This window comes from Protopterus annectens, chromosome 2.part0, assembly GCF_019279795.1.
Source record: "Protopterus annectens isolate FY-2018-M chromosome 2.part0, PAN1.0, whole genome shotgun sequence".
Lineage (NCBI taxonomy): Eukaryota > Metazoa > Chordata > Ceratodontiformes > Protopteridae > Protopterus > Protopterus annectens.
This window is the reverse complement of record NC_056728.1, coordinates 1105523227-1105549144: the sequence shown is the minus strand read 5'-3', so window position 1 is coordinate 1105549144 and position 25918 is coordinate 1105523227. Positions and strand designations below refer to the sequence as shown.

The 25918-nt window shown below is 39.8% G+C and overlaps 1 protein-coding gene across 1 annotated transcript in view; it reads left to right on the top strand.

The window, feature by feature from the left end:
• GSTCD (glutathione S-transferase C-terminal domain containing) overlaps positions 1 to 25918 on the top strand; it is a 1728465-nt gene that overhangs the window by 491163 nt on the left and 1211384 nt on the right. Inside the window, exon 5 of the mRNA XM_044061304.1 lies at positions 6466 to 6559. Coding sequence (XP_043917239.1) covers positions 6466 to 6559 — 94 coding nt within the window. The remainder of the gene's footprint in view (positions 1 to 6465; positions 6560 to 25918) is intronic.

The following is a 25918-nucleotide window of genomic DNA, read 5'->3' as shown; positions in this document are numbered from 1 at the left end:
ACATCTGGCACTGTTTTTGCGTGTGTGTGTGTGTGTGTGTGTGTGTGTGTGTGTGTGTGTGTGTGTGTGTGTGTGCACGCGAGCGCGCACTCAGGTGCAGGGATTTGCTGACAAAAATAGGTGCTTCTGTTCTTAGCAAGCTCATGCTGTGTATCAATATATCCCCTTAAAATCTTAATGATCATTAGCGTTCAGATTTTTTTCCATTTTTTTTTCTTTTCTCTGGTCCTGTTCTAACCATTGGGCTCCCCAGGCCACTATACTGAACGCATGTTCTCTTTGGTTGAAAACTCTACAGCCTATTTGGTCCCCTTTAAATGAGCATTGATCACCGGATGATGCCATCATCCATGTATGGGTCAGGTCTGGGTAACACATTCCCCTCCATGTGTTTCCCTGCAGATGTCCAAGACAAGGTGTGCCATGGGCCACTGTGAGAAGTGTTATCTAAGTCCATGAGTAATATAATCATTGAAGACCCTGCCCGCTTGCAACAAGTGCCTTCTTGTGTTCTGTGGTCACCATCAGAGAATCTAACAGAGCATGCACCTCCTTCTCTAGTGCTTCAAGTAGTCTTGTAATACCTGAACCACTTTCTAATGCATTTTAATGCATTTTTTTCACTTGACATGTTCATCCCACCCACCCAAAAATGTCCAAACTTTTAAGAACACTGTTAACTTTGCAATTTCAAGTGCATAAATTGAGGATAATTTTTAATCTTTGATCCCAAACTTGCAATATGCTTATTCTTCCAACAGTACATTTAAATGCAATATTTGCAGAACTTTAGAGTAGTAAGTAGTGTCCAAACTGTATTTTGAGTTTGTAGGGCAAATGTGTTTCATTGTACAGAATTGCAGGCTACCCTGTACAAAGGAGATAATTGCAACAATGAAATTTAATTTGGAAAGTTTTCAAGATAAAGAGGAACAGTTGCTTGAACTAATGAGTGCCTAAGTGGTTCAGGTCATGAGTCTGAAGAAGGGGTAGGTGGTGAGAGATCTAAAGGATGTAGCTGAGATTAAAGGGAATGTAGCCTGGCTAAATTCATGTTACTGACTGTAAAAGAAGAATCTAATATGATCCATGGATTTAGAAGGGGAGTAGTAGAATTTCAAAGTAGATTAGACCAAAAGAAAAATCATTTAAGACTGGGGAAATATTAGAATAAGTTGACTTCCAAAGCATATGGTGCATAGAGTTTGTCTAGACTTTTGAGGCGTAGCTGCAGAAAATGTGTGGATGACCAGTAGAGGTTAAACAAATGACTGACAGAGCACACAAAGGCATTTGTTTTGACTCATTAGAAAAAAGACTCAGCAAAATACTGCAAATTTCCAGCAGCATATTAGACAGACTTTGGTTAATGGTGAAGGAGCTAAAGGGCATCAGGTAAGGAATGTAAAGGACATTTGATTTTGCCCTGGACCTGAAAATGGCATGAGTAAAATGAAGTCCAGCACGGAATGAGACAGGGGCATAGACAAGGTTGGTGTACCCTAATTGTCTAGCATTAATACAAAGTATTGTCCCTGCCTGAAGCTTATGCCAATTTGGAAAATGGGATTTTAGATATACAGCTTTGATGGGTGGGACATTAAAAATACTTCCATTACTGGAGGGCATGGTCTTAGACAAGCATTACTGCTGCATAAACCAGTAGGGAGGAGTGTAAATGAAGGCCAGAGTAGGAGTGTACTAAAAATACAGAAAGTGCATCAGTCTTTATGGTGTTTCAAGGACAGAGCTGGCGAGATAGTTTGTTCATAAATATGTTTTAATTGTGTGCGTGTGTATGTGTGTGCGCGCATACATGTGTGTGTGTTTGTGTGCGCGTGCATGTGTGTGCGCGCATGCATGTGTGTGTGTGTGCGCGCATGCATGTGTGCGTGCGCATGCATGTGTGTGTCTGCATGTGTGCGTGTGCATGTGTGTGTGTGTGTGTGTGCATGCGCGAGTGTGTGCGTATGCAGCTTAGTGCGAACAGTTAACCAGCATGTTTTTGAGTGAGTGGGAGGAAGCAGGAGTACTGAAGAATGCCCACACAGTCATGGAGGACATGCAAAATGCCACACAGACAGTGGATGGAGGACAGGATTGAGCTCCTGACCTTGGGGATGTGAAGCAGAGATCTTACCCCTACGTTACCATGCTATCAAGAAGAAGAGTAAAGGTGCAGGATTGCCAGACCTTAGATATTCTGACATAGCTTGAAGGTGAGGTTAACAATCTGTCAAAGAGAAGGAACACTTGGAATGAGGTGAAAAGAAAATGTTATGTGGTAGTTATGCTGTAAGTTAGCAAAATTCAAAGTAAATAAAAAAAACAGATGCATTAGGTACTAAGAGACAAGAGTTACTTTATGAAATGTGGTGTAGCATGTTAGTGCTAACACTCAGACCCCTGTACTACATGGAAGGTAGTAATGGTATGAAAGAAAACCTTAATCATTGGCGATAGAGTTGTCCTTGATGCATGATCTTCAACTTGTACAACTGAAGAGATTTAATAGTTTTTTGTTTTTTTACACATGTAATTGTATAAGAGGTATGATATTTTTATTTTTCTGTCAGTTATCTCAGTAACTGAGCATGCGGAAATGCAGAGTGACTGCTCATTTTGAATATGACATCTGGACTGAAATATTCATTCCCTTCAGTTACTGTGTCTCTAACGGATGTAGTTAATGAGATAATTGTTATTGTTTTTTGCAGCTGTAAAATGAGGACTACGAGCTGGAATATCAGCAATAACATTGTGTGGATCTGTGTATGATGAATGATTTTCATGTTTATGCTTGTTATGTGGCTATTATAGTTTAAAGTTATGAATGTGGTTCATATTTGGTTTTGGGAAAGGATTTTCTGAAAAAATAGTAGTTCTGTCAAGAAAATTAATGTCTAGACATTCATGGCTCTTGTGGGAGTAAATGAGTTGAGGGTAGGAACCGGAGACAGTAGGGATCATAGGCTAAGGGAGGAAATGACTGGACATAAGGGCAAGTGCCAGGTGATCTGTGGGGAAAGCCTGTATATACTAAATGGCTGAGTAGAGCAGCAGGATGTTAACATAGGATCTTATTCATTCTGTCCTTCTGATCCAACTAATGGGTCCTCTAGCTGCTCCTCGGATCTGAGCTTGCAAAACTAGTGCTCCAGCCTCAAGGCCCTTTTTGAAATATTTTCCCACAGTGCCCCTTGTGTGTAAAGGAGTTCCCTTTGGAATCTCAAAATCTTTAAATTTCGAATTTCATATGGTCAAGACCATATGATCGAAGTTTTAGAACTTCAAACTTCTGAACTGAGATCTGCATACAGAGCGGAACGGGAGATTTCCCTTTTCACCGCTGTAGTGCGATCCCGGTGTTGGTATATTTAAATAGTGGGGGTGTGGGGGGTGCAGGGGGCTATGTCAAGATTCCGAAACATTGATCATATGGTCTCAATCATATGAAATTCGATGTTTCAAAAATTCGAGATTCAGACGTGAATCTGTATAAAGATACCTCAGGTCTCTTTTGCTGCCACAGAGTTCAGAAGCAGAAAACAGAGCTCTGCGAGCACTAAGTGCTCCTCTTTGGTATATAAAAAACTTCTTTCACAGCTTATTTTGGCTTAGATTAACATTGATTTCTCTTTTAGCCCTTTTTTCTTACCGGGGAAAGAGGTGTGTGTAATTTCTTGCTTATTCCTTTTGGCATCAAGCATTATGTCATCACTGTTATCATTCTTCCTAAATTTAGAAGTTAAGCATTTATGTTGGAGAAATTATTATGATAGTGTATGAAAGTTAGTAATTATTTAGTAGTGTAACATGAGAGGTTTTTGGCCAGTGTATGGTGTATCATATCAATTGTTTTTATATGTATGTATGTATATATGTATGTGTGTGTGTGTGTGTGTGTAAATATATATATATATATATATATATATATATATATATATACACACATATGTGTGTGGTGTGTGGGATTTTTTGCTGTTTATTGTTGACTTGTGTGTAGAATTCTCATTATGGAAAAGTTTTAAAACGTGGTCAAGTGCTTGGGCATAGTACATCTTTTGGCAGATTGTACCATCTGCAAAGCCTTTGTGCCTCATGCCCAACTGGACTGAACAAAATGTGAAGAAAGATTTCAAACAGATGTGCTTGAAATATTTGAGCAAAGAGAAGACTGAAAGAGAGATGTGGAAAATGGTGAGATTTGCAGTGGGCTGAGTTAAAAGAAGGACAGTGGGATAATAATAAGGTAAAGAGTAAGGGTAACATTTGTAAAGATAGAAGGTGGGGAAGGAAAGGCATCCAGCATCCTGGGTATGTATGGCTAATAAAAGAATGGCAGGTAGGGGCTTTTAGATAGTCGGTGAAGAAATTTGGGTTAGTGACACTGCACTGGCTATAATACGTGCAGGGGACAGCTGGTCAAAATAATGGTTAGAAGAGTAGTGGAGGAGAGGGCAAGAAAACTAAGAGGGTCAGAAACTAAGGAAACTCTTTCAGAAGAATGAGAGGGGGAAAAAGGGTGAAAACCATATATGACACCTTTGGCAAATTGTGGGAGTGGGAATCTGGAAAGGGACTGGCAAGTAATTGGATGAAGGAGGCTGCGGCTTGTGGAAATGGACATTGGAAGTATGAGTTGTGAAAAGTGTAAGAAACTGAAGCTAATAGGCCTAGTGTGCAATTTATATAAAGTCTAGATGAGATTAATGCATAGAGGAGTGACATTGGAAACGTGTTCTAGGGGGTTAGGCGGAAGTTATGGTTGTTTGGAGCTGAGTGAAAGAAAGTAGGTGCATTTATGAGGAAGTGGTAAACATAATGCTGATAGAGTGGTAGGGTAATATAGTGACAGCACTTTGGTGGAAAAAGACGTGGGAAAGAAATAGATAATGAAATAGGAAATATTATGTTGTAGGCAAAATGTGTAAGAGTGAGTGTCGAATACTAGAGGAAAAGGGAGAGCAAGGAGGAGGGGACTGACCACAGAAGGGAACGCAGAAAGGTTTTGGAATGGGAAAAGGTCATGCATAGAGTCAGAGATGTTAGCCAGGCTTGGGTGATTTTTTTGCAGAGCAGAAATACAGCTAGGTCTTGGTCAAAGAAAATCAGTTGTGCACTGGCTGGGTATGGGGAATAAAGAGGTGGAGATTAGACAGTGAGGCACAGTTTTATTTAATGGTGCATATTGTAAAGAAGGGTAATGAGAAGCTGTATTACTTATATGTTATCATTACTTATATAACATAAAAACATTTAACACAGGTGCTTGTTTTTGGCATGACCCAGGAGTTTTTGCATTGTCAAATACCTTGCACACTGAGGTGGTAGGAGTCAAACTTAGGTCAACTGGGAATTGCTGATTTGTAATTTGTTTTCTTAGTCCATGAGGTACTGTCAGTCAGTCAGGGTTTGCTCCCCAGTGCTGAGTCGTTTATGCTTTGTTGAGCAGGTCTATTGTTTCTGGTATTGCTGTATAAGTCTGTGTTATGATCCTTTTACTGTACATTTACTTAACTTAAAAATTAGACAAATTAAATCAAATTATACATCTAAAAGGTTATAGCTTTATGTAAAGGCAGCTTGGTATAACTAATGTGAAGCACTTTACTAAGCAAAAACAGTAGTACATGCAAATGAAAATAACTTCAGTGCCATGTTTACACATGGGTTGCAGGAAAAATAATGCTTTCACTTTGAAAGTACTCAAGAGCCTTACGTTAAAGTTAACAACTTTATTAAAATCATGACAGCTGATTCTTCTGAAGTAGCCCACAGTTTTTTCTGTAAGAAGTGATTCTTCCAAAGTTGGACTATTAATAGTAGAGAAAAAGACTTATTGGTACTGTGGGAAGGAGGAGGAGGAGGGTATCCTTCATTCCTCCCTGTCTGATATGTTTAACCACTGTTGATCTTTGATGTTTCTAGAATTCACTTGTCTCGGCCATTAACTTGGTATATAGGGGCTGCCATCTGAGTAAAAGTGAGTGGCTGTGGACCAATTCCCAGTTGTCTCACAGGCAATATGATAAGGAATAATTCAAGTAATATGTGCTTGCCCCATTACTTATCAGTCTTGATAAATTTAACATGGGTGCATTTGTTTATCTTGGCAGCATACTTTGCTGACATTCAGTGTAGTCAAAGATTGTACACAAAAAGTGTAAGGATTCTACTACATAAAAATGAATGTGTGTGCAAGCAAACACACACACACACACACACACACACACACACACACACACACACACACACACACCTTCCTCCTTCCTGTAAGTGCCACGATAACAGCACGCACGATAGTGTTTAGAATAGCCTGCTGTCAACTTCTCAAAGTAGTAAGACCACTGATGTCTTTTTAAATGGATTCTTGATTGCCTTTCTACAAAAAATAGCCTATTGCAGTTATTATGCACTTAAAAAGACAGTGTGTTTTGTTAATTATTTTTGCCTTTTTGACAGGAACATGGAATCGAAGCTACTTTTTCTCCTCATCTCTGCCCAGAATGGACACTGAATTGGCACAGCCTTCCTGCAGCTGTCTGTCCTGCCGAAGGTAAGAAATTCAAAGCAGAGAGAAGCTGATACAAATCAAAGTGTTTATCTTCTTCCTGTGCATGTGCATATGTATGAGTGCACGTGTCTGCATATACACACAAATACACACGTTCATCATTCAGCGAGAAACACAATCCACAGACCTCTCTTCATCTCTGTGTAGAAAAATGAAAATGGTGAATTTAAACAATTTTTCTCTGTGATACATGGGTGTTTGAATTGCACCGGCTCTTAAAATCATCTTTCCAATGCAATAGTAAATAATCATGCTTATTTCTTTACGTGTTTAGTGTTAGTAGCTGACCTCTGTCATGTTTGTGGCAAGGTACGTTTTAGGGCTTTTCCCTGCATAATTCATCTACAAAGAGGTCTCTCAGAATATGCCATTCAGTTTAATTAATCTCCTTGTGAGTGCATGCATTAATTGTTGCTTGGAGGGCCTATTATTTTTTATGGATTAGGTCATTAACCTTTTTGTATTTTCCCCTTTAATGGGTTTTGCAGGATTGTCAGAGGGAGTAAAAAGATCTCGGTGAGATTATTTTGTCCTGTTTGTAGTACAGCAGTGAATAAATAGTCTGGCCTGGAGCATTATTGTAATTACTTGTGAACAGACAAATGCTTCACTGTTGGATTGTATAATTTCTTAAGAGATATATGTGTGCATACTTGTAAGTGAGGGATGCATTTTGGTAATATACACAGTTTCAGCAGTACACTGGAAGCCAATATTTGTCTTATTTCTCCAGTTCAAACACATTACTGATTTGTTTTATATGTGCTGGTTGCTTTTAATCACCACTTATTTGTTTTCCATTTTAGTCAAGAAAATGTCTAAGTAGTGACTATAGTAACAGACATAAAACAACTGGAATTGAGATCTTTAGAAAAGGGTAGGAGCAAACTACATAAGGAAAAAATGGGAATTGTGGAAGCAAATACATATGGGGAGGAATGATTTATTTATTTTACATTTGTTTACCGGGTAAGTCCGACTGGGCAAGATTAAAAGAAGGCAGCACTTAAATGAGCTATGTAATGTCTGACTGAAAATGATTGGGTAAATTATAAGTGATGGTATAATGTTTGGAACTGTGAGTGTGTCAGCATGGTTTGTGATGTAAAATGCTTGCAACAAGGATTGTGTCAGTGTGGTTTGTTTCATTTATATAAATGTATGATTGCTTATGTTGTAAGTGATGGTTTAGTAAAGACGTTTCTTGTTTAAAACTGAAAAAAAGGGCAGGAACTGAATAATTTATGTAATGTTGCTTAGGTTGTATGATGTATAGCAATATATGTGAAGTATAATGTTTGTAAATGTGAACTTGTTAATACAGTTAAATTTAACTTTTATATAACTTTAAATTTGCCAGTGTCACAAGTGATAATTTAATAAAGGTGTTAAAAAAAAGAAAATGTCTGTATGCTGCTGTCACTATTTTTAAATGCATCATGGGGAACCTGAGCTGTGTTTATATATTTTACCTGTATTGGTAATAAATGTTGAGTTGTACTTAATAATATTTGACATGTAAGTTTGCTGGGTCTTAACCTTTACATGGATAGTGACAAAAAACATATGGTAAGGACCCAAGTATTTCTTCTAATGTCAAGCGTAGTGTGCATTGTCTTCTTATTCTTTAGTGCGTTGCTATTTACACATAATATGCCATATGCAATTTACCATATCCTTTACAGCACTAATTTGTAAGCATTTTGGTCAAAGGGTTGTTCACTAAGTTTATCATATTCTATAACTGCTTGTGTCATTTGAATCTCTCCCAGTAGCAGAGTTTTGTACAACAGTAATACTACTGTGTACATACACAATAACAGCTTCTGTGCTTTTTATAACAGCTATAGATTGTTTACATAAATGATTGCACACATTTTTACATCATTTATGCATACAAGTAAATCAAGCAGATAGTTGACACATTCTTTAACAGCAACTTGACTTACATTTTCAAAAACCTAATAATGTGCATAGCAAGTAGACAAATAAGAGAATTAAAAGTGTCAGTATATACATCTTTAATAAATACATATGTTTTCGTATAATCTTGAAGACTTTGTTCACTTTCCTTTAAAACTGTTGAGCCACAAAACAAACATAAAAGCAGCATCAGTTTTTGTCATTCACTTATTTTTTGTCAGTTTGTATTGCTCTATATGTACACGTTTACTCATTCTGTCTCTCTTTTTTTACTTTTACTTTTTCTTTTGTAAAACAGTTGGACCTGTCTTCCTTTAAATAAAATATGGCCCTTCCAAATTTGCCATCTATGATCCTTCTTTCTACAATGTTTTTGTCATTACTTCCTCCAGTTCATGAAACTTAGATCCCAAAATGGTGACCGATGGAGGAAAATGGTTTATTTTCATAGGAGCATACTGTTGCAATTGCTGAATTTGTTGTAAAAGGCTCTGAAACTATTGATCTTTGGAAATAATTGACTAGTTCAAGTAATATAAGGTTTAAAAGGAAGAATCAAAGGCATTTGTGTCCCTATCATCAATTTTAATTGAGCATATAGCCATAATGCCCATTAGAATGGAAGGCAAGTGAACAGACTAACCTTTACCTTTTTCTAAATTAGTTTTCTTATGCTTTCTTTTAGGGTATGAGCCATTTCTTCCATAATCCTTGTAAGTTGCAAGTGATGTAGAACACGGAATTGCTTTTGAATTTCTAAAATACTCCGTAATCCCTTGAAAATTTGACAAACAAAATGTGAACAGCTGTCAGATTCATTTAGTAAGGGCCAACCCAAAGCAAGAAAATATAACTCCACATAACTCTTGCAGTTGATGTAAATGTATTGGTTTTAATTTGTATGACCTCTGTGTTTTCCCCTCTAACAGAAGACAAAAGTCCTATGAAATCAATTTGCATAGCCTGTCATGGACTCTCAGCAATGCATACCCTTTATAGCTGAGGATTGCTGGTAGTAGCATTAGTTTGCAAAGAAATTAAGCAAGTCTCAATGGTTGCAGTGCATAACTGTCCCAAATGAGAATTTTTTTTTTTTACCATATCATGTAGCTTTGTAAATCTAATGTCTCCCAAACCTTGATGATTAAACTTTAAAGGCTGTTTAAGCATGGCCTTGGGAATATAAGAAACTGATATATTACACATCTTGATAATACAATATTTTATCAGTGATCTTTCTTGTGTTTTCTTTTTCATACTGATGAATATAAGTCAAGTCTAATAAAAAGAGTGTTCAGCTGCATTATTTTATCAACATTTTATAGATTTGCAGAAAGAGACATGATTTTCAGTCCTTTGTGTGCTCTATCATGTGTTTACAGAATGTAATAATTCCGTCTTCTGTTGAGCTTTTACCTCGTGAAACACCACTGATTATGGTTACATTTCCCTTTTAGAGAAAGTTGCATTAGTATTTCAGCGTGTTGCATGGGTTTGTTGGTACTAACATCAAAGCCCCTTTTTTCTCAGGTAAGTAAATGAAAGACCGCATGAGCAGTCACTTAAGGTATGTGCATGTGCTGTGTGCTGTATAGCATACAAAGCTGCCTCCAGTTCATGTCTTTCAGCTGACATATATCCAGGCAGTTTTACTCAGTGCATATCATGATTCCTGTCAGAGAAAGATAGTGAGAAACCCATACAGAACTGTCAGTCTGACATAAAGCATGCCTTATCAATAAAAAAACATTTTCAACACCTTTCTGAGAATCAGATTTGAAAGGAGACAGCGTTATTTCTTTTATTTTCTTGGTACATGCATGAGATTGACCATTATATTGCATTAACTGGGGTAGATGATACCATGTACCTGTTTCTAGGGTTATATTTCTCTCTTCAAAGTGTAATGACCAGTGAGAAAGTCTAGTAAAACTGATGATTTATTTATGACTGTGGCATAATTGTTTTACACATAAAAAAAACAACTAGCATAAGATATAAGGAATAAAACAAATGGTCTGGATCCATATTTATTTAGAAAATCTCCTAACTCCTTGAGAAACAGTCCCCAGGGAGTACTTACTGCAACAAATCATCTGTAAGGGTTAGATATGACTGTGGCTAAAGCCTAGTCATTAGGAACATTCAGCTGTACAGTCATATGTTATATGGCAGACTTACTTTTCCACAGACTCAAACTGGTCATATCCTATTCCTAACAGGTTCAAAATACCCATTCCTATGATAGTCAGTGAGCGCTGATGATTTAAATAAATATATGAACATTTAATACTATTACCTAATGTTCCTTTGGGGGTTATGAAATCATATTTGTTTGTGTCTTAAACTGATAAGCAGTGAATTATGACCCATCAAAGCCTAGAAGTACTGTTTCTTGTCCTCCCCTTTCCCATCTGTAACACGCTGGGTATCACTGAGATTCTTTCCCTGTGTCTACAGCATTTTTTCTTGCCTGCCCTTCTGCCCTAACCCAAACATGTGGTCTCCCATTACTACCCAGGGTAAGAGATATAGGACAACTGGGCAGTGGAGCACTCCATCACCCTGGACTGATCATGCTGCTGTTGTTTTCTTTCAAATCCTGTTCCTTATGTTTTTCTTCTTAGTTTTTAAGCAAGAAACATGTTTATTGAATTTTAACTTATGACATAGGCAATCGTGCATTTATAGAAATGAAAACTAACCATATCGACTTATTTTCAGTTGCAAACTTTATACATCACTTATAATCTTCTGTACAGTCATTGTCCATCTACTGTTTCATAGCTCATTCAATTCCCGCCTTCCTTTAAACCTCCATTCTTCATCCAAAACCTTTTCCTGCATGCACTGCATGTATTGTTCCCACATTTTCTATTTTTCTATGGATCCAATTTCCAGTTCTTTTATCTGTGTACTATATTAACTGTTTCTAGTATGGTTGGTTTAGACTTTGATTTCCATTTTCTAGTAATTAGTTTTTTTGGTAGTCACCAAAATTGAACTCAGCAAGGCATTGCTATGTCTATGCAATTCTGATTCTGTATTACAGCTCAAAAAAGTATTTATTTCGATACACCAATTTGCTCACCCAGTATTTCTGACAGAATAGTCTTCAGGGTATTTTTAAAATCTGCCAGCTCATTACACTCCCACAAATATATTCCCAATTACCTCTTTCTTTCCCATCACATCCCCAACATTTACAATCTACCTGAGGAAAATTCTATAGAGTCTTCTTGGAGTTTATAAATACCTGTGCAAACACTTCCAAGCAAAGATCCTAAATCTAGATCCATCAGAGCCACAAGGGCGGGAGACTTAAACCTCAACACAGCTATTAATAGGACGTGCTGGAGGGATAGATTCATCACCCAAAGAATCCCTATGCTGTGGAACAAAATCCCGGTACATGTGAGGCAGAGCACCTCGCTGGCTTTGTGTTCAAGAAATCTTGACCAATGGATGGGAGATCGCAGATATACCCAGGGATTACCAGTGTCACTGCTCGACAGAGCAGCAGGCACAAAAAAATAATAATAATAATAAAGGGGTGGCAAAGCCACAAAAGCAAACGCATGGGCTAGGCTTGCCTAAATGCCTCGGCCCCTGTATGAACTATGAAATACTATGAAATGAACCTAAATCTTCTAGACTTCGTTCCATATTTGGGAGCTATACATATATCCTCCCATTATTTCTTTATGAATTGCTTATCCAGTCACTCTTCCCAATCCTTTCTAACCTCCTCTGATTGATTCCTGTAGTTATCATGCAATATTTTGTATGACTTAGTAATTATCCCCTTTTTTAACAGCAGCTTCTGTTCTAGAGTCTGCTAAAAACTCTACCAATGTGCTGCTCCTTCACTTAGAATCCTTTTATTCCCTTCTCTTTGTCTATACTCTGATATCAGTCCTTGATAGGGAAGGCAATCTGTAGCCTGCAGTGCAAATTAATTCTTGGCCTCTTCCATTTCTATTACCTTTCATTCTCTAATTATTTGCTCCCAATACCTTGGTTTCTTTACTAGTTTTCTTCAGTAAATTCCAGCCCCCTCTTGCCTATTCTCTGTACCCCTAATTGCAGTTATCCCTATTGGCAGAATCTCCTTTTCCCATTCCTATGTTGGCATAGTTCTTAGAATACTTTCTGCTACTTTATGAATATAATATTCTGTATGTTTATTGTTATTCTCCTTCATGATCTGCATCCATAATCCCAGTCTCTCCCTATTTCTTGAGCTTCCTGACGTTTCATCATCATCCTTTTCCACATTGAATTATAGCTTTCTGCTTGTGCTATGTATAGGAGTCTTAAGTGTGTAGCTGAAATACCCCTTCAAATCAGGTAATCCCACTTGACTCTTGTCGTTTTCCCCTCCCAGATAAAATCCTTCACCTCTTTATTAATTGCTAACCACAACTTGTCCTCTGATTGATAAAAATATGCCTGACCTGTGTGCCAGACTAAAGGAGCTAAAAACATTTTCACTGCTTGTATCTTACTATCCTTATCCATAAAACAGAGTCTGCAATGTCTCAGTTTTTGTATTATTGTTTGTTTAGTCTCTTCCCACACATCCTTAGCTGCCATAAATACATTGTTTTATCTTGTCCCTGTAAATATGGGTATTGCTGAACCAATTTGTGTATGGGTAAGTAGTTTACTGCTATTGCCTTTGTTTTAGCTTCATTAATTTTGTATCCCAAAAAGACTTGAAACTATCTCAGAATGTTCCACAATGCTGTAATCTTCTTTTCTAGTTTTTTCAGGTATAAAATAATATCATCTGTAAATAAAGTTAACGTTTCTTGATTATCATATTAATTATAACCTTGAATTTTTGTGTCCCTTATTTTCTTTGCCAATGGTTTTAAATATAAAGCAGATAAAGTGGAAAGAGGACACCATTGCCTGGTTTATCTGCTTAAACAGAACTTATCAGAGAAGACCCCCACCCCCCACTTTAATTTTTCACTTCCAATCCTTCTTGTATCTTCCTAATCAATCTTATTATTTTATCAAGAGAATGCAAATGCTTCCATTGCCCTACAAATAAAGTCCCAAATTAGTCTGTTGAATGCTTACATTCTGCTTCCCTCTAGATCATCATTGTTCTGTTAATGCTGTCAAACGTTTGCCTCACTTCCACAAAACCACTTTGATCCATATCTAGCAATTTTGGCATCACCTTTGCCATTCCTTTAGCCATTATAGACATAAGCACTTTATAATCCTGGTTTGGAATCAAAATGGGCCTATATGAAGCCAGATCTGATGGGTCTTTACCACCTTTAGGTATTAGAGCCACCACTGCTATCTTCCAGGATGCTGGTGCTTCTTCTTTTAAAATATTGCTGAACAAAACCTTCCTGATTTTTATCAATTTATTCCTTCCTAGCTCCCATACTTCCACAGGAATACCATCTATTCCTGGAGACTTTCCTGTACATTGGCTATGCATCCCCATTTTTATCGCCTCCAGACTATTAGTAACTGAGCCTCATCCTTTGGCATATTTAATTCTTCCATAACATTTCCATTTGTGCTTTTTTCTTGATTTCTCATTTTTCTGCTTTATACACCTTCATCACCCCCCTTTATTTCCCATTTTCTACTTGGGGTCAGGGTGTCATGTCAAATGTGACCATCTCTCACTATTCAGTGCTACTCTCCTACCTTCTTTAATGCTTGTTCCTGACTGTCACAGATCTCTCACACAATCCGTCTAACTCTTTGCTGGTCATCCTCACTTCCTCTTGCCTTCTTCCTGTCTGTCCCAAATCTTCCTCATCAGATTGTCTTCTGCTTTTCTGCACATGTGCCTGAACCTCCGTAGTCTGTTCTCTTTGACCTTTCTGCAGCTGGAGCTATTTTGGCTTCTGCTGTTACATCTTCATTTCTTCATCTGTCCCACAAGGTACATCCTACCCTTCTCAGGCACTTCATTTCCATCACCTCTAGCTTACTCAACTGCTTGGCTTTACTGCCTAAGTTTCTGTACCTTATGGTAGTACTGGTCGCACCACTGTTTTGTACACCTTACTTTTCAACTTCTTTGGCATTCTTCTGTCATACACTACACTTGACACTGTATGCCAGTTGGCTGCAGCCCTTCTGATTCTAGCTTTGACCTCTTTAGTTAGACTTCCCTTCTCCTCAACCACTCCTCACAGATACTTGAAGCTGTTAATCTGTTCTGCTATTTTCCTTCTATCTCATTTCTCAGCTTCTTCTGATTTCCCACATTTGCTACTATTACAACTGTTGTATATGTACTCAGTTCCATCCCATGTGCCTTCAGTTTTGCATTCCTTTCCCCTATCCTTTTCTGAACTTCTTGCGCAGAGTCTGCATCTGTTGCCAAATTATCTGCATAAAGCAACTTTGTTGATCTGTCCCCTGTAACCTGCTTGCTAATGTGGTCCATCACCAGTACAGACAGCAGTGGCCTCAGAGTTGAATCCTGATGCATACCCCTCTGTGAGACCAAACACTGTTCATATCTGAGTCATTGGGTCCTTGTACCACAGTGCTGCCCAACTCAGTTTTCTTTGGACCTTGTCATATGCTTTCTCCAAGTCTAGGGATGCCCATTTGGATACTTTCCTCATCCCTAGCTTCTTCTCAACTATCTGTCTCACTGCAAATGTTGGGTCAGTTATGCTGAACAGAATCCAAACTGCTCACCTCCCATCTTACTTTCTACTACTTCTCTGCATATCCATTTATTAATAACCCTTTCCAGAACTTTAATGCAGTATATGAGGAGTTTGATACCTCTGTACAGTCCTCAGTTGTGGATGTCCCCTTTGTTCTTGTATACTTATTCTCCAGTCATCTAGGAAAAGCCTTTCTCTCCACACTGCTTTGAGTACCCTCAGGAGCCATTTCTCCCCTATCTCACCCGGCATCTTTATCATATCTGCTGTGACCTAATCTGAGCCTGCTGCTTTCCCTCACTTCATTTTCTCTAGTGCTATTCTTACTTATTCTGTTGTGGACTCTTCTTCTTTTATCATTGTAGGCTGTGTCTGGGGCAGGACAGCTTCCGAGGGGTTTTTCTTCATTCGAAGCTGCTAGATGTACTCATTCTAATCTGAATTTGCTTTCTTGTGGACTGGTGAGCAGATTGCTGCTGGCATTCCTTATGAAGGGTATCTGACTATCTTCTTTATCTTTCTGTCTTTACCTTGCAAACTGATATAGTTTCTTTGTGCCCCTTACTGAGTCACTTTCCAGAAGCTGGTAGAGTGCCTCTAATGCCCTGTTCTTTGCTATTGCAACACCTTTCTTAGCCAGCCTGTATGCCTACCTAGGCTGGTTCATCTTTTCTATATCTCACTTTTTCCTGTAGTCCTTATTTCTTTAGATGACTTCCTAGGCTTTTGCTTTCCACCGCCAGCTTTCCTTATTTACTTTATTTCCATACCTGGCTCAGCTACATATCTGTTCTGTAGTCCTCGCATATGCTGTTTTGAGGCACTGCTGTTCATCTTCAATTCCACCTATTTCTTCCTCTTCTCTGGGTGTTAGACCCCTGAGTAATTCTTTGAACTATTTTGCTTTCTCTGCAGTCAACTTCCAGGTCTTCAGTCTGGTGTCTGTTGACTTTAGAGATTTTTCTGATGACTGCTTGCAGCTGATTGTGGCAACCAGTGGTTTATGCTGTGGGTCGACTGTTTCACTGGGGATGACTTTGCAATGACTGATTCTACCGTAGTGCCCTTTCCCTTCTATGAGGATGTCAACCTGTATTGCATTTTGGCCAGTCTTGTATGTGATCTTGTGCTTGTTTCTCTTTCTGAACCATGTGTTGGCTATGGTTACTATCAAGCCATTTGCCAGACAGAAGTCTAGAATGTCCTGTTCTCCTTTATTCCTGTTGCCTCATCCATGTGGACCCAGGCAGTCTTAATATCCTGTTCTGTCTATCCTGATATGAGCATTCAAGTCACCCATTATCAACACTAATTCATGTTGTTCTGCTTTATCTAGTAGGTCCTGCAACTGCTGTCTGAATTCACTGTTCTGTTCACTCATAACCCTGCTGTGGAGCATAGGCTAAGATTATTAATACTGTCCTATCATCAAAATGGAATCTGATTGTCATGAGTCTGTCTCTAATTCTGATGACATCCCTTGCTGCCTTTTGAAGCCTCTCTTTCACCACAATTCCCACACCATTTCTAAACTTTCCTCTTCCTGAGTAATAGACTCTGGAGTCCCAAGCCATGTTGCTTTGTTGTACTGCCCTTCCATCTTGGATCTTGGATACATAAAATGTCCAGCTTACTCTGTACCATCAAGTCATCTGCTTCCAGTCGTCGTCATGTCAGTTGTTAGTTCATTTTGGCAGGTTGGTTGTTTTGTATGCCCAACTTTCACCCAGCAGAGCTATCCCAGGTAACCCAAGCTGGGAAACTGGCACTTGCTAGCCAGTAGCTTATTGGCCAGGGCTACTGGGCTTTATGGTGGACACTCACTGGCCAGAAGGTGCACATACACCCCTCCAATCAATAGCATGGGTCCCTGGCGTAGGTCAGAGTAGGCTAGGTCCTCAACCCAATTATCACCAGCAAATATCCATGTCCATTTGGTGACATTAGTCAACATGACCAAATCCCCTAGAGACATATTTTACACTGTCAAGTGGTTAGCCCTGCCATGATGTGCAGTCTGTGATCCGTGTTCTCCTATCTTGAGGATACTGCACCCCATAGTAGATGCACTGGATGGTTCCTGTAGGTCATCATGTAGAGTCTGTGTTGCTGTCCACAGCTGCATTCATTGATGAGTTTGAGGTGGAAACATTCAGCCTGTTTTTTGGAGATGGGAGGAACCTCACAGAGACACAGGAAAACATGTCACCTCCAAACAGGCATTGGCCAGATGACATGATCGAATTTTGTACCTTGTGCATGGGATGCAAAGTCCTTAACCATTATGCCAACTGGGCTCTGCTGTATAAAATTTCCAAAATATCTGTAATATCTATACAGAATTTCTGTTTATTTTACTTGTTATAGACTCCTTAAGCTTGGCAGTAACCCTTTCTACTTTCTGTTGGCTGAGCCATTGTGTTCAGGAGTTATTATCAAAAAATAGTTGCTTAATAGCAGTCTTTCTAAACTCATGTATATTATTGAGGTAGTCCATTAGTTTCTCTTCAGCATTCTGCAGTTGGATGTCTTCTTGTTTTATGAGATTCCTCCTAATCTGCAATACTTTAACTTATGTCAGTACCTCTAAATAACTATGGTTTAAAAGTAACACAATCTCATGTTCTTTTATTTCTACCCTATTTTTAAATTCCGCTATAATTTCACCCATTCTTTAGCTATATTTTCTAAATAAATTTCTGTCTTCTCTAATATCTCCTGAATAATTTCCACTCCCCACTCCTTAAATTCCTCTCTGTTTAACATATAGGTGGAGAAGCACCAGTGTCTCATTTCTATTTCATTATCCTGCATTTTTACTTTAATTATTATTGGTGCTTGATCTGAAATGGTTATCGGATACATATCCAAACGTTCAATTAAATGTAATTTCCCATGAAATATAATTTCTGTCTAGCCTAGCCCAGTTTTTGTACCTTAGGGAATAATATGTAAATTCTGTCCAAGCTCCAACTACTGAATTCACATCTTTTACACCAAATGTTTTTATAAATTTCTTCAAAAATCTACCCTCTTTTGTTATATTTTCATTTCTAGGCTCCTCAGATACATCCTGAATGTTGCAAATCAAATTCCAGTCCCCATCTATAAGTAATATTCCCTGCTGAAAGCTGGTTATTTCTCCCAGAATTTTCTTAAGCTCCATTGTAGCAATTTTAGGTCAAATATAAATATGTGCCAGTGCCAATGTAATCCTCCTTCCTTGCCAGTAGCCCCTTACAAATCCAATATTATCTTTTTTTTCCCTCTTCTATCACTATTGGCGCTCCTCTAGCAGTTAATATAAGTACTCCTCTTTTCCATTGTCCCACATTTTCCTCTGAATATCCATCCTGAAATCCTTTCTTTATCAAATTCACAGGTTCAGTTCTTTCCAAATGTATCTCTTGTAGCGTAGCTATTTGCCCTCCACATATTTTAATTCCGGTGCAGACCACACTCCCACAAGAGTGCGGTCTGCACTCTTGTGGGAGGAGAGGCTGGACTCTGCCCTTCTGAGCAGGGAATTTCTGGTTAGAGGCTTATAGTGCCTGCATATTCTAACTGTTTCTTACTGAAATTGGTACACCTTGTTTGCTGTAGCATAGACTAGATCCAGGCCTGCTGAATCTAGCTTTATTTGTATGCTTGTTGTTTGTTTATTTCCCTGAAATGCTAATTCCACCTAAAACGCGGCCTTTTAGCACTTCTGTGGATCCCTAGTGATATCTGCATTGCTTACTGTACTTATTTCCTTGTTTCACTTGAAAGAAAGTTACTGTTTGTCGCTTTTGCATTTAAGTTACCTGTAACACATTGCATTTAAGTTACCTGGCACTTGCTCACTAAAGCAATTATATAAGTCAGCTCTAAAAAATTAAAAGCACTACACCCTCACAAACTCCCTTTGAGTACCTTGTTCCCCATTGGCCCTTTTTTTCAATTATAAAGGAATTCCCAATACTATTCTAGCATGTCCAAAGGCCAGTTGTCAATCTCCTCTCCGGTCCATCTGGTGAATCTGGGAATCTTGAGGCAATGTTACAACTGCCTCATGTACACAGACAACCCTCTCCTCCTCCCAACAAATTCCAACACATGTGAGAGATGCAACCATATAGCCAAATTGGAGGCTAAGCTCTCTCAACTCAGTACTGGCGTAACCAGTCAGGAGGAAAAGGAAACCACACTCACTACAATTCCAGTCTCACATAGACCTACCACGACAACAAACCAAACACATAAACACACAAAAACATACTCGGAGGCTCTAAATAAAAATCTGCCTAAGCAGCAGAGACCTCCAAAGCAGACACGCAAGCAACCACTACCCCAAAACAAAACACATGCAACACATAGCTCACAAAGCCAGTGTGCCGAACAGTCACAGCCCTTAAGGCTAAACAACACACCTGATACACTTGTAATAGGTGACTCTATCGTCAGGCACACTGACGTCCCGCTAGGATCCGCCACATAACACAAGCACTCAGGTCACTCCAAGGCAAGTACAAATATGACTCAGTCATTGTCCATGCTGGTGTGAATGACCTGAGACGTACCTCCCTGGACTACATGAAAAGAGACATAGAGGAGCTCTGTGAGCATGTAGCCCAGGCCGGTATGACCCTGACCTTGAGTAGCATCTTACCCTCACCAAGAATGATGCCACAATATGAAGACAAGATGATCAATTTCAACAATTGGCTTAAGTGTTGGTGTCATTCAAAGGGGATCCAATGCCTGTCAGCCTGGGATGACATGCTCGACAAGCCACGATGCTTCGCTAGGGATGGCTTACACCTGTCAGCCCTGGGCTTTCGGATATTGGCAAAGGCTCTTGCTACCCCCATAGTGCCTTTTTTAGGCAAGGCTCAAAAGACAAACCCACCTCCATAGGTATCACAACGGATAAGAAACTAAGAGTAATGCTACTCAACGCCAGAAGTCTAAACCTCAAGATGCATGCACTCGAAACTCTCCTTAGCATGGAGAACATCGATATCTGTGCAGTAACAGAAACCTGGTTCAAGGCTCCCGAGAGCACCCCAGCACTACCAGGTTATACCTCATACCATGCTTTTCTGCCCCAAAACTTGGACCGAACCACAAAAGGAGGGGGGGTATCAATATTCGACAAAGATACCCACACCTCCAGGTTGGTGGCACAGCACGAAGCATCAGAGACTATCCATGTGCAACTAACTGTGGGTAAAACTGCCTTCCAGTTTATAGCCTGCTACAGACCACCCTCCCAAACACAGGAACCCCACTTGGCCTTCCTGAGAATACTGGAAAATATGAAGGTCTCTCCAAACACCATTATATTGGGCGATTTCAACTACCCAACCATAGACTGGGAGCATTACTCTAGCTCCAACACCCTAGCCCAAAGGTTCCTAGAATTTATAAACTCAAATGCTATGGAACAACTTGTTACCACTCCCACAAGAGGGGAAAACATACTGGACCTGATCATCACCAACATGGGGCACTATGCTCCAGACCAGAAGTGTATCCCTCACTGGTAAGATCAGACCATAAACTAATCTCACTGGATATTCACATCCCGACCCCAACCCCTGCCCAGAAAACCACAGTGAAAAACTTCAATAAAGCAAATTTCACACGCCTCAAAACCGAGGCGAAATCCTTCAAAGCCCCCGGGCCTGTGGAAAATACGGCCCAGACCTCAGAATCCTTTATAAACGCATTCTATGAACACCTTCAGGAATGCATGGATCATGCAATCCCAAATAAAACCAAGACCCAATCCTCCAAAGGCAGACGTCCTGTCTGGTGGACCCCAGCCATAAACAAACTATACAATAGAAGGAGGAAGCTACTACATGATAGAGCAAAATCCCAAAAAGGGAAGGCATTTCTGATCAGTATTAGCAAAAACTACGGGCACTCATAAAATCGTCTAAGGCCTGCTTCGAGAGAAAAATTGCACAGGACACTAAGGATAATCACAAGGCGTTCATTAGTTATGTTAGGAACCTGGGTGGGAATTCCCAGATATGCTCAGAATTAGTCCAAAATGACAAAAAATCCACCGAGCCCACAGACATAGCCAACATCCTAGCTGACAGGTTCAGTGCAAACTTCTCTCACCCATCCCCACCAAAAGGGCAAATATCTTTCCCAACAGAGTGCTCCCCCCAGATATCTCAGATGCTCAGGTAAGAGCCGCCCTCTCCAAAGTAAAAAAACACAGCATCAATGGGACCAGATGGTGTCTCGGGCTCCGTCCTACATGAACTCCAAGAAGAGCTAAACCCAAACATAAAACTACTATTCAATCTTAGCCTTACTACAGGATATGTACCCAACGAGTGGCGTACAGCAACAGTGGTCCCTCCCCACAAAGGTGGTGCCTCAATGGATCCTGGAAACTATCGCCCCATAAGCCTGACTAGCTTGGTCTGCAAAGCTATGGAAAGGATCATCATGGACCTCATAAATAAAGATATTGGGGACCTACAGACACTAGATCCTACCCAGTTTGGCTTTGTTAAGGGCAGATCCTGCCTCTTAAACCTGGTCGATTTCTTTGAAACAGTCACCAAGGCCACTGACGAGGGAAGGTGGTCCACACAGCCTACCTGGACCTCGCAAAAGCCTTCGATACAATACCCCACTCGGGCATTATAGATAAGCTCACCAGCTTAAATATAAACCCCTATGTCAGTAGATGGGTTGCAAACTGGCTCAAGGACAGAACCCACATGGTTAGAATTGCTGGAGCCATGTCAGACTCCAAACCAGTTACAAGTGGCGTCCCACAAGGCTCAGTCCTGAGACCTCTCTTGTTCGGTATATATCTCTCGGTACAGGCCAACACGGAAGGACTGTGGCTGACCAAGTTCGCAGATGACTGCAAACTGGGCGCCATAATCAACTCTCCAGCCGACACAAGCATCCTCCAAAAGGGCCTCATAGAAACAGACAACTGGTGCCAGAGCCATGGCCTCAAGCTAAATGCCAAAAGTGTATAGTCATCCCTTTGGCAAAACAAAGTGCCCACAAATTACCACATAGGTGGTAATCCATTAAGTACAGAAGAAGTCATTAGGGACCTGGAGACCCAAGTTGATAGCAATCTCTCATTTGACAACCACGTGGCCAAAGTGGTTAGAAAAACATTTTATATAGCCCACCTAATCATGAAGGGATTCACATCTAGATCAGGGAAGGTCATCATACCTCTTTACTCATCCCTCATCAGGCCCATAATTGAGTACAATGCCCTTTTGGGATGTACCTTACCAGACACCTGCAGCAACTGGAAAGACCCCAAAAGTACCTCACCAAGAGGATCAAAGGGCTCAAACAGATGCCATATGCTGCCCGGTTAAAGAAACTCCAGCTCTACTCAGTGGCATACCGCCTGTTCAGAGGCGATCTGTGCCTGATGTATAAAGCCATGTCCAACCCGGAATTAATGGACATGCTGCACCTCAGAAAATCCAAATCCCATCAAGCTACGTGCTCGAGAGACTTGAACCTCAGCACTGAAATAAATAGGACATGCTGGAGGGACAGATTCATAACCCAGAGGCTCCCTTCACTCTGGAATAAAATCCCAGTCCAGGTTAGGCAGAGTCCCACATTGACTCTCTTCAAGAGGAATCTTGATGAGTGGATGGGAGATCGTAGGTTTACCCCGGCTATCACTTCTGTGTCACTGTTAGACAGAGGCACAGTATACTAACCTCAAAAAAAGGCATAGCAAAATTAATTTAAAAAGGGGTGCGAAAGCCAAACACACTCTGGCTAGGCTTATAAATGCCCTAGGGCAGATAGCCTAGTATGAACCTATGAACCTATGAATATAGTTCACTACTCCTTTCTTTTTTGTATTTATCTGTGAGACCATTGATATTTAAAGATAATATGGAAAGTGCTGTTATTATTTTAAGAAGTTATTATTCTCACCTGTTATGTATAACTGCTTTTTTTTTAAATGTCTAGTTTCAGTTTTTGTGTTACATGCATATACTTAAGCTTGGCAGGTTGATAGGTTCATAGGTTCATAGGTGGGTACTAGGCTATCTGCCCGAAGGCATTTATAAGCCTAGCCAGAATGTGTTGGCTTTCACCGTCCCCTTAGATTAGTTCCCTGTGCCTCTGTCCAGCAGAGCCACTGAAGTAATCCCCAAGGTAAACTTTCTGTTTCCCATCCACTCGTCAAATTTTCTTTTGAAGAGTGTTAGTGAGGAGCTCTGCCTAATGTGGATTGGGATCTTGTTCCAAAGCATTGGAAGTCTCTGGGACAGGAATCTATCCCTCCAGCATGTCCAATTTATTGTTGTGGTGAGGTTTAGATCCCTAGAGAGTGTGGCTCGAGGGGATAAGGTTTTCTTTAGGAGGAGCATGTCTATCAATTCTGGGTTTCACATGGCGTTGTATGTCAGGCAGAGATCACCTCTGAGTAGGCGGTATGCAACCGAGTACAGCTGGAGTTTCTTCAGTCGAGCTGCATAAGGCATCTGTTTGAGGCCAGTGATCCTCTTGGTGAGGTACTTCTGTGGTCTTTCCAGCTGTTGCAGGTGTCTTGTAAGGTACATCCAAAATGGGGTGTTGTACTCTAAGATGGGTCTGATGAGTGATGAGTAGAGGGGCACAATGACCTCTTTTGATCTGGATGCGAACCCTTTTGTGATTAGGTGGGCCACGTAGAACGATTTTCTAACCACTTTGGCAATATGATTATCAAAGGTGAGATTACTATCTACTTGGGTCCCCAGATCACTTATTACGTCTTCTGTATTTAGGGGACTGCCACCTATGTGGTAGTTTGTGGGTACTTTGTTTTTTCCAAAGGGGATGACTATGCACATTTTGGCATTTAGCTTGAGGCCATGATTTTGACACCAGGTATCTGTCTCAGTGAGACCCTTTTGGAGGATGTCTGTGTCAGCCGGAGAGTCAATTATAGCCCCTAGTCTGCATTCGTCTGCGAACTTGGTCAGCCATAGTCCTCCTGTGCTTGCCTGTACCTCTGAGAAGTATATGCCGAACAGGAGGGGTCCTAGGACTGAGCCCTGGGGAACACCACCTGTAACCGGTTTAGAGACGGACCTAGCTCCCGCAACTGTCACCATGTTGGTTCTGTCCGTGAGCCAGTTGGCAAGCCATCTTGTGACGTAGGGATGATCTTTTATACAGTTGTTTTTTGCTGTATCCATTTGAACCTATGTCACATTTGGTAGGACTTTTTGTTTTAAGGAAAACCCTCAAACAAAAAAACAAATACATCCCAAGAATATCCCCATAACTCTTCCTTAACGTCTGGTTCTAAATTGGGAGCTGAGGGCACAGTTGATGGCATCCCTATTTTTTGGATTTCAGGATCTAAAAAGGAATGACATTATTTGGTGTAGGATTAGTTTCATCTGCTTTACTTTTGCATATTTAGCTAGTATTGCATGATGCTTGGTTCATGGAACAGACTTGCTCAATATTGCTTTCATTATGCCAGGTGAACTATCAGAGGTTGTCTAGCTCATACTAGCTGTTGAGAAAGAAGGACATGTCAGCTGTTCCAGGGGTGTGGGATCAAAAGCGTGATTAATGGCATTAAAGTTTCAGGGTCCTAGAACGTTTATGTCCCCTTATCCTACTCCTGTCTTCCACAAATGTACCTTCATCTCTCTCTTTTTTTTTTTTTTTTGTTTAGCCTTGCCTCCTTTTTCTTTAAATTTTTTTGTCATCTCTTAAGTTTATTTTGATAAAACTTCTGACATTTTTTTTCTTAAAAATAATAGTTGGAGACACCAAGGCGAATAAAAAATGTAGAAACGTTTATTTAAAATAAACAAAAGTGTACAATGAGCGCTTTCAGGCAAACATGTCCTTCCTCAGATAATACTCAACAGTTAAAAACCAACATGTAAATAGTAAGACAGCCAATGAAAACCTAGTAAATTACCCTCCTTTTTCTTAACAAAGGTTTTAAAGGAACAGCTCCTACTATTATTTTTTGGATTTGCTTCATGCTTTATTGGTGGAGAGACTTTGGTGCAGGAAACTACAGTTTTTGGTTCACATGTTTTTTTCTTGGAATGGCCATCCTCTTTGTAGTAACAGCATTGAAATCTGTCTGTTGCTGTGTCTGACAAGGTCTGGCCCCTTGCTGGTGATATGAATGCACACCTTTAACCTGTACTGCAAAAATCATCATTCTTTGGTCTCACCTATCAAATTCAATAACCTGTTGTTGTCTCAATGTAAGAGATACTGCTTGTGCACCCTGGTGAGATCTTTCTGTGATACTTAAATGGATGGCATTATCTAACCCAGGTATTTTTTGTAAAAATTACTCAACCATCAGCCGATCAGTGAGATCATACAAATATTTGTTATTCACTAAGCCCCAAGCTTGCTGAAAGTGTTTAGCTGTTTTAGCTAAATTATTGAATTTAGTAATACAAAATCCATGTAACAATCTGGAGTCTAAATGTTCTTCTCATTTAGAAACTTGTATTATGGCCCATAATCTGTCAGTGGAAGCTGGTAGGTACAACTGAACTGCCAAACTACCCTCTGTGCTAGCATATAGCTTTGCTTTTGTATGGGCTTCCATACTTTTGGGAAGAATATAATAGTAGCTGAGTAAATCATTTCCCAAGTGAATCCTTAACTCTTCTACCCAATCTTGAAATCCCATCATGTTATGAAAGGGAGAGTTAGTATTTTTCTGTCGTGGTATTGTTTTGTATAACTTTGCCTTTGAACTATATCTTAT